General features: G+C 39.0%; 1 protein-coding gene across 1 annotated transcript in view; it reads left to right on the forward strand.

Moving 5' to 3' along the window:
- Nucleotides 1–16,735, forward strand: part of PLAA (phospholipase A2 activating protein) — a 43,800-nt gene that overhangs the window by 22,217 nt on the left and 4,848 nt on the right. Inside the window, 6 exon segments of the mRNA XM_062208125.1 lie at nucleotides 1,103–1,260; nucleotides 2,000–2,219; nucleotides 5,262–5,330; nucleotides 8,818–8,886; nucleotides 13,825–13,926; nucleotides 16,154–16,318. Coding sequence (XP_062064109.1) covers nucleotides 1,103–1,260; nucleotides 2,000–2,219; nucleotides 5,262–5,330; nucleotides 8,818–8,886; nucleotides 13,825–13,926; nucleotides 16,154–16,318 — 783 coding nt within the window.

Here is a 16,735-nt window from a genome sequence, read left to right on the forward strand (position 1 = left end):
ATCCACATTTTCTGAAAAAAGCTATGTAATTCTCTTTTGAAGTACATATCTGTGCTGGATTTACTTTAACCAAACCAAAAAGTTGCCATAGATTGAGACAAGGTATAAGAAGAGATTAGGGGATGATGGACTAGGCCAGAACTGACATACTATACTCGCCTAGTTCCACTGGCCATGGCTGAGTAATGTGACGTCAGTAGACTTGCGGTTCAAGGATCTGGGTAAAGTAGTCTCTAGTTAGACAGCCACTGGTCTCCCCTGTGGAAGAGGAACATAGCTGTCCCCATAGGACAGCTTCCTCATCAGAGATGGGGAGAAAGTTGAAGCCGTCAGCGGAGTGTTAGTGAGGGAAGGTAGATAAGCTTTCTTCTGAAAGCCTTGCTGAGGTGACATTCGAGTAAAGTCAAGGAGACAAAGGAGCAAAACTTTCAGCATCCATGTGAAAAATGTCACAGGCAAAATAAATAGGCAGTGTAAAGGCTTCATGGTTGATGTTGGGTGACGTGGGTGGGAGGAGGAGTTGAGGATGAGACCAGAGGGGATGGTAGGGACAGTTTATTTGCTCTAGTACACCACTGCAAGAATTGAACTTTTGCCAAGAGATGAGAAGCCATCGAAGGGTTTTGTGCTGAACAGGTCAGAACCCACTTAAACTTTTGAAAAAAATTTCTATGGTTGCTGGTTGAAGATATACCCTAGAGGGCCAAGAACAGAATTTGGATGCCAACGCATCAATCTAACTGAAAGGGTGGGCTCCTAGCCTATTGCTTAAGAGGCCCTTGTCCTTTATTGGAGTGCCTGGATTCAATACAGTCTCTGGCTCCTGACTCCAGCTTCCTGCCAGTGTTGACCCTGGGACACAGCAGTGATGGCTCAGATAACTGGATCCTTGCCACCCAAATGGGAGACCTGGATTGAATTTCTAGCGTCTGGCTTCAGCCCCAGCCAGAGGTTGTTACAGGTATTTGGGGAGTGAACCAACAATTGAGAACTCTCTTCCTTTCTCTCTCTGCTTCTCAAATAAGTAACAGTATTTTTTAAGTTAATAAATATTTTTGAATTTTATTCTTTCTATCTTGATTTTTAAAATTTTTATTTTAAGGTACTAGAGAAGGACAGACTCGTCTCATCAGAGATGGGGAGAAAGTCGAAGCCTATCAGTGGAGTGTTAGTGAAGGAAGGTGGATAAAAATTGGTGATGTCGTTGGCTCATCTGGTGCTAATCAGCAAACATCTGGAAAAGTTTTATATGAAGGGAAAGTATGTTGACTTCTTTCTAATTATCATTATCTTAAATCATTAGGCAGGTTAAAAGTTTTCTCAATGCTGATACAGTGTTTTGTGGGGGGTTGTTAAAATTTAGAAATAAATTACTTTAGGAAAATTATTTTTCCCCTGTATTGAAAGGATTAACTTAAAGAATATCTTTCCATGTATAGAAAGCTGCATTCGATAAATAAAGTGGGCATTATCTTTTAGTAGTTCCCATACATAAGCAGTTCCCAGCCATTTAGGATTAGGAATTCTGTGCCACCCTTCATTTAATGCCTCGTGCCTGACTGTATTGAATTTGATACAACATGATGGACCCTGCAGAGCAGTACTTAAATGCCAGCGTGTTTAGGTGAGTAGGGCATAGTAACAGCTGATACTTTTGGCTTTAAGATCAACCAATTGGCAGCCCTCCTTTGGTTCTGGAATTAATATGTAGCCATAATTATCTTCCATTCCATTGCACCCCACCCCACCCCCAGCCCCCGCCCACTGAAATACTACCTTGCAGCACATGTGAGTGGTCTCTATTAGTCCTTCTTTGCCAGAGAGTTTTTGGCATTGTACATTAAAGCAAGCTTAGTTACTATAATTATTAAAATGAAAAACACATAATATTTGTTATATATGTATGTATGAATTAACATGTATTAATATATATGAAAAGTAATATATGTGAAAAGATTAATTGGTAATCTTTTATCTCCTGTTTATATTTCTGTTACAGGAATTTGATTATGTTTTCTCAATTGATGTCAATGAAGGTGGACCATCATATAAATTGCCATATAATACCAGTGATGATCCCTGGTTAACCGCATACAACTTCTTGCAGAAGAATGATTTGAATCCTATGTTTTTGGATCAGGTGGCTAAATTTATTATTGATAACACAAAAGGTCAAATGTTGGGACTTGGGAATACCAGTTTTTCAGATCCATTTACAGGTAAATTAATGTTTATATTAGGTCTTACGTACTTTAAAAAAAAAAATTATTTACTTGAAAGATGTAGTTACAGAGGGAGAGACAGAGAGCTCTTAATCTGCTGGTTCACTCCCCAAGATCTCCCAGGTGGGTGTGGGAGCCCAAGCAGTTGGGCCGTCCTCTCCTGCTTTCCCCAGGCCATCAGCAGGGAGCTGGATCTGAAGTGGAGCAGCCGGGACTTGAACTGGCGCCCATATGGGATGCCAGCGCCACAGGCAGATGCTTAACCCACTACACCACAGCAGTGGCCCCAGGTCTTACGTACTTTCATCTGTGTTGGTTGATTTATTTTTTTTAAGTGTTTAAACACCTATTATGAGTAGCTGTTTATATTAAAGTCAAGATCTGAAGCAGGCTTTCGCAACACATTCGTATTTTAAGTCAGATTATATAGTAATTCTGTATTTATAGAAATAAATTGTTCTTTCAGAAATATAGCTATACTATAAATAAAATTAAGCAATTTTAATTCAACCATGTGAAGTAAAGAAACTTGAAAATTCCTTTTTATAGTTTCTCTTTTTTAAAATTATATATTTTAGCACTCTGACCTTAGAATCAGCCTATAAGGCATTCTGGTCTAGCTGAAAAGCCCATGAGAGCAATTCAGGCATGGAGAGCCAAGACACTGGCAAAAAAAATGTCCTACATGAAGGATCTATGTGAGAGAGATCCCGGTGGAAAGAGGTAGCCATAACTTGGCAGCTCATCTCAAGAGCCTCGGGTGATTATTGACATCATAAATAAGAGTGTTAATTGTTAAATTAACAATAGGAGTCACTGTATGCTTACTTTCCTTGCAGGACTTCTATCCTCAATGAGTTGTATTATGAGAATTAATTGTAAAACTTGTTCTCAAACAGTTGTTTTTGTGTGTGTGTGTGTGTACAAACTGTTGGGATATTTACTTAGTATAGAGTTTGTCTTCTGTATAGAAAGTTAATTGAAAACGAATCTTAAAGGAGAATGGGACTGGGAATAGGAGAGGGAGGAGGAGCTGGGTGAGAGTTGGGGTGGGAGGGCAGGTATGGTGGGAAGAATCACTGTTTTCCTAAAGTTGTACTTATGAAATTTTTACTCATTAAATAAAAGGTTTCTTTGTGGGAAAAGTAAGAAAATTATATATTTTGGTGCAATTTAGTAACTAGAAATTCTGTTAGTTGTGCGTCATATCTGGGATTGAAATGTGGGTGTTTTTTTATATGTGATTTGCTTTCTACATGTTTATTTTAAGCTAATAAAGTTAGCTGTTTGTATCAGCTTTATCCGAAATGCCTGGGACCAGAAGTGTTTTAGGCTTGAGATTTTTTTTTTTTTCAGATTCTGGAATAGTTGCAAATATATAATGAGATATACTGGGGAGGGAGCCAAGGCTAAACATGAAATTTATTTATATTTCAAAAATACCATATATCTATCTATCTCTATCTCTCTCTCTCTCTCTCTATATATATATATATATATATACATACATATATATATATATATTTATATTTATATCCCAAAAGTAATTTTAGGCAATAATTTTAGCACACCTGTATTTTGAATATGACTCTTCATAGGAGGTCAGGTGTGAAATTTTCCATTTGTATTGTCATGTTGCTGCTTGAAAAATTTTATATTTTAAAGCACTTTGGATTTTTAGATTAGGGATACTCAACTTGTATGCGGTATCTAAAATGTTAAAAATAGGGTTAGGTGCTAATATCTTTCTATAAACTATGCATTAGCAACATTAGTCTGAATTCTGGCTTTTAGAATGTGACTTAAAATCCAACCAGTATTACTCTGCATTCCGGATCCTGGAAACTGAGGTACAGGAAGAAATAAAATGTCTCCTCTTTTCTTAGGTTACAGGGCCTACTTTTAAGTAGGATTTCGCAGTAGGTAACTTTACTGTTGATGCTTTTCCTGTTGAAATTTCTGACTCTGTTTTGTGCCTGTGCTCTTCCCTATTCTACAAGAACTTCCTATCGCCTTCCTTTCTCAATTCCTTCCTTCTTGGATACTCCATGTATCCAAATTATCTCCTGAGTCACAATTCCCTTGCCCATTCACATAATCTCACCTGTGCACTGACAGAACTATCAAATCACTCACTAATGAATGATAAATGATATATACTTCCAAATATTTGTACTTAACATTAAAAAAAGAAAAAAAACTAGGTGCTTAGTCCCTGTATTTTTGTTGGTGTAATCTCACACTACAGGGAAAAAAGAGTGGACATATTGCAGTGTCATGTAAACTATGTGGGACGAAGGACAAGTGTTAAAGTAGCTAGCTTTACCTGGAAATCTAACAACTGCTTGGCTTGTTTTGCCCTTCCAAGATTCTAACTTCATAAGCATCTTTACAAATTTTTTTGTGAACAATTTGATTATTTCCCTAGAGGAACTAACAACACATATATTCGCATACATACCACACATTTGTAAATGTGCAAATGGCAATCTGTTTCCTTTGTAACACTCATCCCCTTTGTAATTCTCTTCTCCAGTAGGTTATAAGCTTCAATGGATACAAGCAATTTTGTTCCCTGCTGGATCCCCAGCACTGAGTGCACTGTTTGACACATGAATTAATGAACCCAGGGCTTCTCAAAAAGATTAACATTTAATGCCTGTGGTTTTGATAGCAGCAGCAACAGCAGGAATTCTCATGAATTTGTAAAGGAACAGGACAGGAATAGATTGTATGTGATTATTTTTTAGGTCAGAGATCACCTGAAATTCTCTTTTTATATTTGAATTCATTTTATTTTAATATGCAAGTGCTAGGACTAAGATATAAAAAAGCATTAAAGTTGGGAAAACAAAACTTGGAGAATCATTAAAATTTTAGTTTTGTCCTAGGTATAAGACATCTGATTATAATTTCTGACATGTGACAGCATTACTGTTATGTTCTTTTCCAAGTTTAGGTTCCTGTAATGTAAGCATGTGCTATTAATGAAATTCAGAATTTAGTAATACTTCAACTTTTCCTGTTTTGCATGCACAGGTGGTGGCCGGTATGTTCCAGGGACTTCAGGATCTTCTAACACATTGCCTACAACAGATCCTTTTACAGGTGGGATATAGTTTTGATTACTATATCATTCTTCACTCAGTATATAGCGTTTTGTATTGTATGGTTTTATATTTTGGAGATGTCATCCAGGAATTAATAATTCCCTTATCTGTATTTTCTGTTCTGATGAATCTCCTTTCCTTAACTTCTGAATTTTGCTTTTTCCTGGAATACTTTTGTAGACTTCTTCATGACTATTAGATAGCATTTTATTAGTTGGAACTCATCGTTTGCCCCAGTGGTACTTCCTGCCAGGAGAACAGAATAGTTAGCATAGATTTTAGAGTCAGACAGATGTTGATTCACAATCTGGCTCTACCACCCTACTTGCTGTGCAAAGTTGGCAAGTTACTTAACCTGTCTGAGCCTATTTTTTTTATCTGTGAAATTAGATAATAGGGGAACCCACCAACCAAGTCACAGCATGAGTGCTATCACTGGCGAGATGCTACCAGTCATGAGCAGAGAAGGAGCCATGTGAGTCTCTAATATTGGATGGAACATTGCATTCAAGAAGTCTGCCCAGGCATATTTTGACTTAGAATGGAAGGAGACATTCCACTCAGCTATCCAAGATTAGTCTTCCTAATCTAAGTTATAAATGGCCTTCTTGAAGCCCTTGAAGTGTCGGTGTCTCTCTTCAAACTGAATTTACTTATCAAGGTATGCATGCCTCACCATCAACACTATTGGAAAAAAAATGGCCAGAGTTGGACTTTAATGCAGCTGAAGAAACCTATTTTCAGAATGGCTTTGATATCTTTTATGGTGCTGTTTTTGGGTTTTCAGCCAGAGTTCCTGGACAATATATCCAATTTAGAAAGAGATTCATGGCCTGTATGGAATCTGCTAGCAGAGTTAGTACTGTGAGCTATAAAATACCAACTGTAGTCCTCTTTCAGCTCTAGATGGACCCAGTATACCCTAGGTCAGTGTCTTGAAGTTGTGAATTGTTCTTGGTGAGCTTTCTTTTTCCTTTGAATGAATTGGTGGCCCAGATACAAATGGTTGCACCTAGGGCATTTATAACTAGTATACTAAAACCAATAACTAGCACGTTAAATGCTCTGATGGCGTGGTGTCTCTTAAGGAACTCTTTGATGATGTAATGCTGTTTCAAATGGTAGTAAGGGTCTTGAGTAGATAAGATGATGACTTTCTCTTAATCAGCAGTACAGAAACGGTGATGCCCTGAAACTTAGATCAACAGTGTTCCTGAGTCTCACTGGCGCCTTTTTGTCTGGAGCAGGAAGAACAAAGCTTCAACCATCACCAACAAAATCAAAAGAACTAGGGCTGTCATAACCAGAGCATGTCTTACGTCACACACTGTCAGTAACTCAAAAAATGCAGTGGTTATATAGGTACACCGGATAACATACTAAATGTCCAGGAGAATTATGGTGTCATTAGGATAGCAAGGTATACTTAAAAGGAAGATAAGATAGATACCAGCATCTATCATTGTGACATGAAAATTCAGTGGTATAACGTGTAAAATGTTTAACAAAATACCTGGAATACATTTAAACTATCAATATCTGTTAGTTAATATTACTATAGATGTTGTTCCCCCAATTGTACAAATAGCACTGGGGCCATACAGTTTGTTCTTCTGGCTTACAACTTATGGTACATCTTGATTTTTTTTTCTTTTCTTTATTAATTTCTGCAGTTGAAACTTCTAGTGTCTACTAGAATGATTTGGGAAGCTTGTTTAAATTGCTTATCCCAAGGTTCTACTCTTAGAGATTCTGAGTTACTGAGTTAGTGAGTAGGTTAAAAATATTCATACCCTGATCTGTCACTCAAGGATTCTGGTGAAATGGTCTATTTTTTTTTTTTTTAAGATTTATTTATTTATTTGAAAGAGTTACACAAAGAAAGAAGGAGAGGCAGAGAGAGAGAGAGGTCTTCCATCTGCTAGTTCACTCCCCAACTGACTGCAATGGCCGGAGCTGTGCTGATCCTAAACCAGGAGCCAGGAACTACTTCTGGTCTCCCATGAAGATGCAGGGGCCCAAGGATTTGGGCCATCTTCCACTGCTTTCCCAGGCCATAGCAGAGAGCAGGATCAGAAGTGGAGCAGCCAGGACTCAAACCAGTGCCCATATGGGATGCCAGCACTGCAGGCACGGCTTTACCCACTACACCATAGTGCTGGCCCCAGTGAAATGGTCTTGAGTGTGGTTTGCACTTATGTATGTTTAAAAACTCCCTATGTGTTTGTAAAATGGAGCCATTTAGAGTACCGCTAGGTTATGGGTGGACTCTAGCAATCTGAATATTGAATATGACTCTCCTTCAAGAGTCAGAGAACAATAAAAGCCCTCAAGAGCTTTTAATACAAGTAAACTATTCAGCCTTCCTCTTCTAAAATAATCATGAATTATCATGGTATCTAATTAATACTTTAATGAATATATGCATATAAGATGCTTAGCATGTTGGCTGGCATATAGTTAGAACTCACCAACTTTACTCTGTGATGATCTTCATTATTTTTATTAATCTTATTTATACCTTTTTTTCTTTTTTTAAGTGTTTGCCTTTTCTGTGCTTGTTACACTGGTTATATCAACTTCTAGATTATAATCTCTGACTAAAATGAAGCTCATCATTTTTCTTCTCACAGAAGTTGATCCAGAGCTTTGAATATCTAAATTCTACTGTTTCTCTCTATATATTTGCTTTTTGTTTTTTTCTTTCTATTTTCAATAAGATAGCCAAAATTATAATCGCAAATGTGACTGGGCTGTTGTCATAGCATCCCTAACACTTAACCTAAGTCTTCTCTGAAGGTATTATGCATTAGCTAACCTTTTTCTCTCTATTCCATTTATGCTTTTGTAATTTATTAAACTTCTGCATTTATAATGCATAAGACATAAAATGTTTATTTTGTACCTTGAGAATGACTTTTTTAAGATAACATTTCTTGGGGACTTACTATATGCCAGGCACTATTCTAAGCATTTTTCTGTATTATATATATATATATATATATATATTTGACAGGCAGAGTGGACAGTGAGAGAGAAAGACAGAGAGAAAGGTCTTCCTTTGCCGTTGGTTCACCCTCCAATGGCCGCCGTGGCCGGTGTGCTGCAGCCGGCGCATCGCACTGATCCAAAGGCAGGAGCCAGGTGCTTATCCTGGTCTCCCATGGGATGCAGGGTCCAAGCACTTGGGCCATCCTCCACTGCACTCCCTGGCCACAGCAGAGAGCTGGCCTGGAAGAGGGGCAACCGGGACAGAATCCGGCACCCCAACCAGGACTAGAACCCGGTGTGCTGGCGCCGCTAGGCGGAGGATTAGCCTGTTGAGCCACGCTGCCGGCCCTGTATTATATTTATAGCATATTTAGCATGTAAAGATGCCATTCTAAAGTGTGACTAATAAATAGTTATTCTATGTACAGGAGGAGGAGTTTGTACTCTGTAATTTGCAGTTACCTTTGCTTACTAGGAGTGTTATTGCATTGTAGGTGCTGGTCGTTATGTGCCAGGTTCTGCAAGTATGCCAACCTCTATGTCTGGAGTTGATCCATTTACTGGTACGTATTTTTCATTTGTTTTTGATTTTTTAAGATTTTTATTTATTTGAGAGGTAGAGTTACAGACAGTGAGACAGAGAGACTGAGAAAAAGGTCTTCCATCTGCTGGTTCTCTCCTTAGATGGCCGCAATGGCCAGAGCTGAGCTGATCTGAAGCCAGGAGCCAGCAGCTTCTTCCAGGTCTCCCATGTGGGAGCAGGGGCCCAAACACTTTGGCCATCTTCCACTGTTTTCCCAGGCCACAGCGGAGAGCTGGATCGGAAGAAGAGCAGCTGGGACTTGAACTGGTACCCATATGGGATTCTGGCACTGCAGGTAGAGGGTTAGCCTGCTATGCTACCGCACCTGCCCCATAGATTTTTTAAAAATATATATTTATTCAGAAATACAGAGAGAGAGAGTGAAGCAGCAGATGGAGAATGTCTCCCCCTGTCTTCTGTAACTGACTTTCAAAATAAATGAATAAATCTTTAAAAATTTTTATTGAAACTTTTATTTAATGAAAGATTAAGAAAATTTGAGTCATTTTCTTGCCTGAAAATTGTATATTGTAAATCAATACTATATTTCTTGGGTTGCTTTTTAGAATTGTCTCAGGATTGCCTCATTGCATGCATTAGAATCATCTGGAGCTTAAAAAAAAAAAAAAGTACTTCAACCTCATCCCCACACAAGTTCACTTGGTCTGGTATTCCTCTATGTTGAAGATCTTGGAAAGGGGTGTTTTAGAATCTTCCACAATGATCCTAATATGGAGCCAGGACTGAAAAACTGTTTTAGATGTGGGTTTTGTGGTGCAGCAGGTTAAGCTGCCACTTGGTATGCCCACATATCATGTCAGAGTGGTGGTTCCCATCCAGCTTCCTGCAAATGTGCCTCGGAAGGCAGCAGGCAACAACCTGGGTATTTTGACCCCTGTCATTGAAGTGGGAGAGACCTGGATGGAGTTCCTAGCTCCTCATTCCTGCCTTTGGCCTGGCCAGTCCCACCTATTGTGGATTTTTTTGGAGTAAATTAGTGGGGTGGAAGCTTGCTCGCTCTCTCTCTCTCTCTCTCTGTCTCTTGCCCTCCTTCAACCTCCCTTTCCCCTCCCTTACTATGCCTTTGAACTAAACAAATGGGCTGGCATTGTGGCATAGCTGGTTAAGCCTTCACCTGCAACATGACACTGGCATTTCATGTGGTTACTGGTTCCTGTCCCACTGCTCCACTTCCAATCCACCTCCCTGCTAAAGGCTTGGGAAAAGCAACACAAGATTGGCCATGTGTTTGGGCCCCTGCCATTCACATGGGAGACCTGGAAGAAGCTCCTAGGTCCTGTCTTGGTTTTGGCCTGGCCCATCCCTGGGCATTGCTGCCATCTGGGGAGTGAACCAGTGGATGGAAGCTCACTCTCGCTCTCTCTCGCTCTCCCTCTCTCTCTCTCTCTCTCTCTCTCTCTCTCTCTTTCTCTGTCTCTCCCTCTCTAACTCTGCTTTTCAAATAACTAAATCTTTTTAAAAATTACATTAACTTTAAAAATATGAAAACTTGTTTTACTGTATTAAGTCTGGTTTCCTCAGTATCCTCACAAGATCTGTGTTTATTCCAATCTCTCCTCCTTTGCTGCTTCTTAATGTGTTGAGAATATTATTCACTGGATTACACACTGTTCTTTTTAACAAGACTCAGAAGAGAATAGGCTTTTAAGGTTTAGGATGGAATATTTGGCCTTGTCTTGAGCAAGTAATTTTTTCATTTATCTTTGGTATTTAGCCTAGAGTCTGACACATGTTATTTGTTCTTTAAATATATACAGGCATGTTTTCCTCTGCATTGTCTGCCAATTAAATGCAGAGCTAAATTTGTGACTCATCTGCTTCAACTTTGACAGATTTCTTGGCATGTATTTTCCCTATGTAATTATGATTTTATGTTTTATGTACACAAAAGTATATATTCAGAAGAATTTGAGTAAAATACGTTATTAAGCATCATAAATTCCCAGAAACTATCACTGTACTTAAAAATCAGTTGGTATATGATTTTTTTTTTTTTTTTGACAGGCAGAGTGGATAGTGAGAGAGAGAGAGAGACAGAGAGAAAGGTCTTCCTTTTTGCCGTTGGTTCACCCTCCAATGGCCGCCGTGGCTGGCATGCTGCGGCCGGCGCACTGCGCTGATCCGAAGCCAGGAGCCAGGTGCTTCTCCTGGTCTCCCATGCGGGTGCAGGGCCCAAGGACTTGGGCCATCCTCCACTGCCTTCCCGGGCCATAGCAGAGAGCTGGCCTGGAAGAGGGGCAACCGGGATAGAATCCAGCGCCCCGACCAGGACTAGAACCCAATGTGCCGGCACCACAAGGCGGAGGATTAGCCTGTTGAGCCACGGCGCCGGTCGGTATATAATTTTGAAAGCTATTTTTTTAAAGATTCATTTATTTGAAAAGCAGAGTTTATAGAGTGAGAGAGAGGGAGAGAAGGAGAGATCTTCCATTCACTGCTTCACTCCTCAGATGGCTGCAATGGTCTGAAGCCAGGAGCCAGGAGCTTCTTCCCTGTCTCCCATATGGGTGTCAGGGGCTCAAATACTTGAGTCATCTTCTGCTTTTCCAAGCACATGAGCAAGGTGTTGGATTGGAAGTGGAGCAGTCAGGATTGGAATAAGCGTCCATGTGAGATGCCAGTGTCTCAGGTGGCAGCTTTACCTACTATACCACAACACTGGCCCCAAAAGCTATTTTTTACTTGTAAAAGTAGCATTGGTTGGCAGTATTGGAGTATAATACTAATATAGTAATTAAGATTATGGATTCTTGGAGTAGGCCTTAAGCTTAGTGGTTAAAAGGCCTGGGACCTACATTGGAGTGCCTGGGTTCTATTTTGGCTCCAGCTCCTGACTTTAGCTTCCCACCAAAGCAGATCCTGAGAGGCAGTGATGATGGCTCACATAATTGAGTTCCATATTGGGGAGCTGGATCGCATTGCCCATCTCTGTGCCTTTCAAATAATTTTTTTTTTTAATTTTTAAAGATTATGGACCCTGACGTGAGAATCCTTACATTCAACTCTCAGTCTGACTCTGAAGAAGTTACCTGCTATGTCTGTCTCTTTTTATTTGCAAACTTAAGATAATACCTGCCTCCTTAAGACTTCATAATTTATGTAAACTTAGAAAATTGATGTAAATCACCACTGTACCTGTTGTAACAAAAGAGACTAAAGTCAGTAGGGCTCCCTTGCATTTTCTAGAAGTTAATTTTTAACAGTTGGGGTTATATACTGGAACATTTTATACTTTAGTACCAACTACTGTATCTTTTACCCAGACTCATAAAATAATAATCTCCAAAGTGGCCTATACTACAGCCCATGGTCTTCTTAACAGTTTGCTCTGCATCCATCCCTTCATTAGAAAACCCTATGATGGGTCCTGTTGACTACTTTTTCTTTTCTTGCATTCTCCTTGCCTTCTACTTACCTACACTAAGTGGTTGCGGTTGCCCATATAGGATGCAGGCAGCAGCTGTACCTGCTACTCCACTTTATTGACCCTATCTATAGCATTTATTAAATGAACTCAGTTAAGCTTTTCTGAGCACCCACATTGTCCTTTGCTGGATCATTCACTCTATTATAAGCTCTCATTGCATTCTGTACTTTCCTCCGTAAAACTCTGCATTGTACTTAATTCTTTGGATGATACTTGATTAACATTTATATTTCCCTTCACACAACTAGAATGTATATAAAACTCATCTTTTATCATATCAGTAAATATCCTATGCTTTAGAAATAGTTATTTTTATGGGACCAGCGCTGTGGCACAGCGGGTTAATGCCCTGGCCAGAAACGCAGGCATCCCATATGGGCGCCAGTTCTAGTCCTGGCTGCTCCACTTCCGATCCAGCTCTCTGCTATGGCCTGGGAAAGCAGTACAAGATGGTTCAAATCCTTGGGCCCTTGCACCCACTTGGGAGACCCAGAGGAAGCTCCTGGCTCCTAGCTTCGGTTCGGTGCAGCTCTGGCTATTGTGGCCAATTGGGGAGTGAACCATCGAATGAAAGACCTCCCTCCCTCCCCCCCTCCCTTCCTCTCTATTTGTCTCTCTCTCTCTTTGTCTCTCTCTCTGCCTCTCCTCTCTCTCTATGTAACTCTGACTTTCAAATAAATAAATAAATATGAAAAAAATTAATTATTTTTATACTTACTACATTATTTGCTTCATCTTTTATATGTATTATATACTCAGAACATTTAAATCTTTTACTAATATTTTGCAAAAATTTCACATTAGAACAAACATGAAGTATAAATTAAATTTGGAAATGTAGGCTATAAATTAGATTTAAATTATACTTTACATGAAGTTGTTATATTCATTTAATGTTGCTGAATTTTTTTGTTTTGCCAGTTTTTTGTTCAATATAAGATACTAAGTTTCAGTTACTATAATTGAGGCTTAAGTAATACAAAAGACCAGGATCTCTCCCCTTTATGAATGTACAAACTGGGGCATTTATAAAGATGATATAGAAAATGATTGGAGAGAATGACAATGCAAATGTCTATATCATTTGTAATACACAATAAAAGACATGAGAAGGGAGAGATCAGATTGTCTTAAATAAGATGAGAATGGGATGTTTCCCAATTTTTTTGTATCCTTGATCTTTTTAAATTTTAAAAATTTAAAAGAAAAGTAGAAAATATGAAATGGAATGGCTTTGTTCTACATTTAAGCTTCTTTTCCCCAAACCAAAAAATCTTACATCAATTAGTACAAACAACATATAAAAAAATGTTATGGATGATTGCTTTTCTTTCTTTTTGTTTGAAGTTTGATGTTACATCATGCACTGAGTAGTTGCATATCTCAGTAATTGTGAAAACAGTCATATAGTTGGAAAAAATCTCATTTTTGATCACTCGTAATTTTCATCATTTTCTATTCTGTAAATAGGGAATAGTGCTTACCGATCAGCTGCACCTAACGCATTGAATATTTATTTCCCTAAAAAAGAAGCTGTCACTTTTGACCAAGCAAACCCTACACAAATATTAGGTAAGTTTATTTTTTTTCTCACTATTTGAGATCTGTTTCTCTGCCTCGTATGTCAGGAACTATATCCTTACATGCATAGAGATTTCTATTATGATATTACGTAGCTGTCAACTACAAATACACAATGTGGTAATGGACCTGTAATACTTTGTAAGAAAGCCTTTTATAAATATGTAAATGCTCATGATGCCTTTAATAAGAAAATACCTACGGGGAAAGAAAATAAGTCCCACCTCTCAAAATTCCCGATGTTTTCTGGGGAAAAAAAAAGAATGTTTTAGAAAATCAAGGTCTTATCTTTAATCTTTAAAAAATTAATGGCCCTAGGGCAGGTGTTTGGCTTACTGGTTAAGTTGCTGTGTGCCTATCAGAGTGCCTGCCTTTGATATCTAGCTTCCGCTCCTGACTCTAGCTTCCTGGTAATCCAGACCCTGGGAGGCAGTGGTGATGATTCAAGTAACTGGGTTCCTGCCACCCAAATGGAAGACCTGGATTGTGTCTATGGCTACCAGCTTCTACCCAGCCCAGTTCTGGTTGTAGCCGATGTTTGGAGAATGAACCAGTAGATGTGCGCTGTCTCTCTACCTCTCAAATTTAGAAAAAGAATGAAAGAATTCTTGACACTCAGAAATAATAAAACAACATTTAAAATTGCCCTTTAAAAATGAAACTACTCTTTTGACTTTGATTGCTTTGTGTTAGCTTTTCCCAGAACAAAATGGCAGGGTTTTTTTTGTTTTGTTTTGTTTTGTTTTTTGTTTTTTGTTTTTTTTTTTGGACTAAGGGAACTATTAGGTCTGTTTGCCAAAAAGATTATGGGGAGAATTAATTGATGCTTGTCTATGAGGCTGAGTTTTTTGGTCCCATTATTATCCTTTACGTTGTCTTTATAAAAAATTGATAGCTGTTTTCATTGCTCAATTTTGAACATAAAGAAATATATGTACACTTCAGAATTTTTAAGCTCTCATACAAATGTAAGAGGTTGCTTGCAGGCCGGCGCTGTGGCTTAGTGGGCTGGGCCTAGGCCTGTAGCACCAGTGTGTCCCAATTGCTCTTCTTCTGGTCCAGGTATCTGCTATGGCCTGGGAAGGCAGTGGAGGATGGCCTGGGTACTTGGGCCTCTGGACCCATGTGAGAGGCCCGGAGGAGGCTCCTGGCTCCTGGCTTTGGGTTGGCCTGGCTCTGGCAGTTGCAGCCATTTGGGGAGTGAACCAGTGGTTAGGGGACCTTTCTCTCTGTCTCTCCCTCTCTCTCTGGCTGTACCTCTCAAATAAATAAATAAAATTGTAAAAAAAAAAGGTTTCTTTTTTGCATTCCTTAAAAAAGTTTAGTTTTTTTAAGAAAGTTTTTTAATTTTTAATTAATTTTAACAGATTTAGTGTGGTTTATAGATACAACTCTAAGGACATAATGATATTCTCATCTTCCCTCCCTCCATTTCTCTCCCTCTAACCCTCCTTTAAGTTTATTCTTCTATTTGTTACTGTTAAAAGTTTTAATGCCATACAACACACGTTTCCATTTATGATTGATAAAAATTTGTTTATCTTCCTAAGCTTCTGTGATAGAAATTTGGAGTTTTTTATTCTGTAAATGATTTTTAAACATTTTTTTAAATTTATTTTCATCTGTTTGAAAGGCAGAGCAATAGAGAGAAAAAGAGATTTTCTATCCCCTGGTTCACTTTCCAAATGTCTGCCGTGGCCAGGGCTGAGCCAGGCCCAAGCCAAGAGTCTAGAACTTTGTATGGATCTCCCACATGGGTAACTGGGGCGCAACATCCCGTATGGCATTCCACCTGGCATCCCATATGGCGCTGGTTCTACTCCTGGCTGCTCCTCTTCCAATCCAGCTCTCTGCTGTGACCGGGGAAGGCAGTGGAGGATGGCCCAAGTGCTTGGGCGCCTGCACCCGCATGGGAGACCAGGAAGAGGCACCTGGCTCCTGGCTTCAGATTGGGGCTGTTGCAGCCATTTGGGGAGTGAACCAACGGAAGGAAGACCTTTCTCTCTGTTTCTCTCTCTCTCTCACTGTCTGTAACCTGTCAAATAAATAGATAAAATCTTTTAAAAAAATCAATAAAAAATACATACTTTATTTTATATTCTGTAATAATTGCCCAGAAGTGTCTTCACTCCCCTTCATGTACAATAGAAGACTGTTAATGAAAATTTTATGGCTTATTAGAGTTAGGGAATTTTGAAGGTTTTGTCTTGGGTTCTAGGTAAACTGAAGGAACTTAATGGAACTGCACCGGAAGACAAGAAGTTAACTGAGGATGACTTGGTGCTTCTTGAGAAGATACTGTCTTTAATATGTAACAGTTCTTCAGAAAAACCCACAGCCCAGCAACTTCAGATTTTGTGGAAAGCAGTTAACTGGCCTGAAGGTAAATAAACACTCTTCAAAATGCAGTAAGAAAGGAAGAAGGATGCCCTTCATTTCTGTCAATATAACTGGTGTTTCTAGGATAAATAAAAGTTAACCTGGGAAGTTCTAATTCACATGGTGAAAAACTTCCCAGAAAGGACTCATTGTACCAGTGTGATTCATAATCTTGTTTTGGTCATATAGTGTATGAGGAAACTGAAGGGGCAGATTGAGCACTCCGTATCTGAAACTCTTGGGATGAGAAGTGTTTCCAGTTTTGGCATTTTCCAGATTTTGAATGTTTGGATTAGGGATGCTCAACCTATAATACAGTGATCCCTTAACTTGCACTAGCTTGTATACTGTTTGAAAGGATTTGTGGATCACTTATAATCCATCAAAGAAACTCACTTTGTGACCTATTAATCCTAGGCTA

This window comes from Lepus europaeus, chromosome 12, assembly GCF_033115175.1.
Source record: "Lepus europaeus isolate LE1 chromosome 12, mLepTim1.pri, whole genome shotgun sequence".
Taxonomy (NCBI): Eukaryota; Metazoa; Chordata; class Mammalia; order Lagomorpha; family Leporidae; genus Lepus; species Lepus europaeus.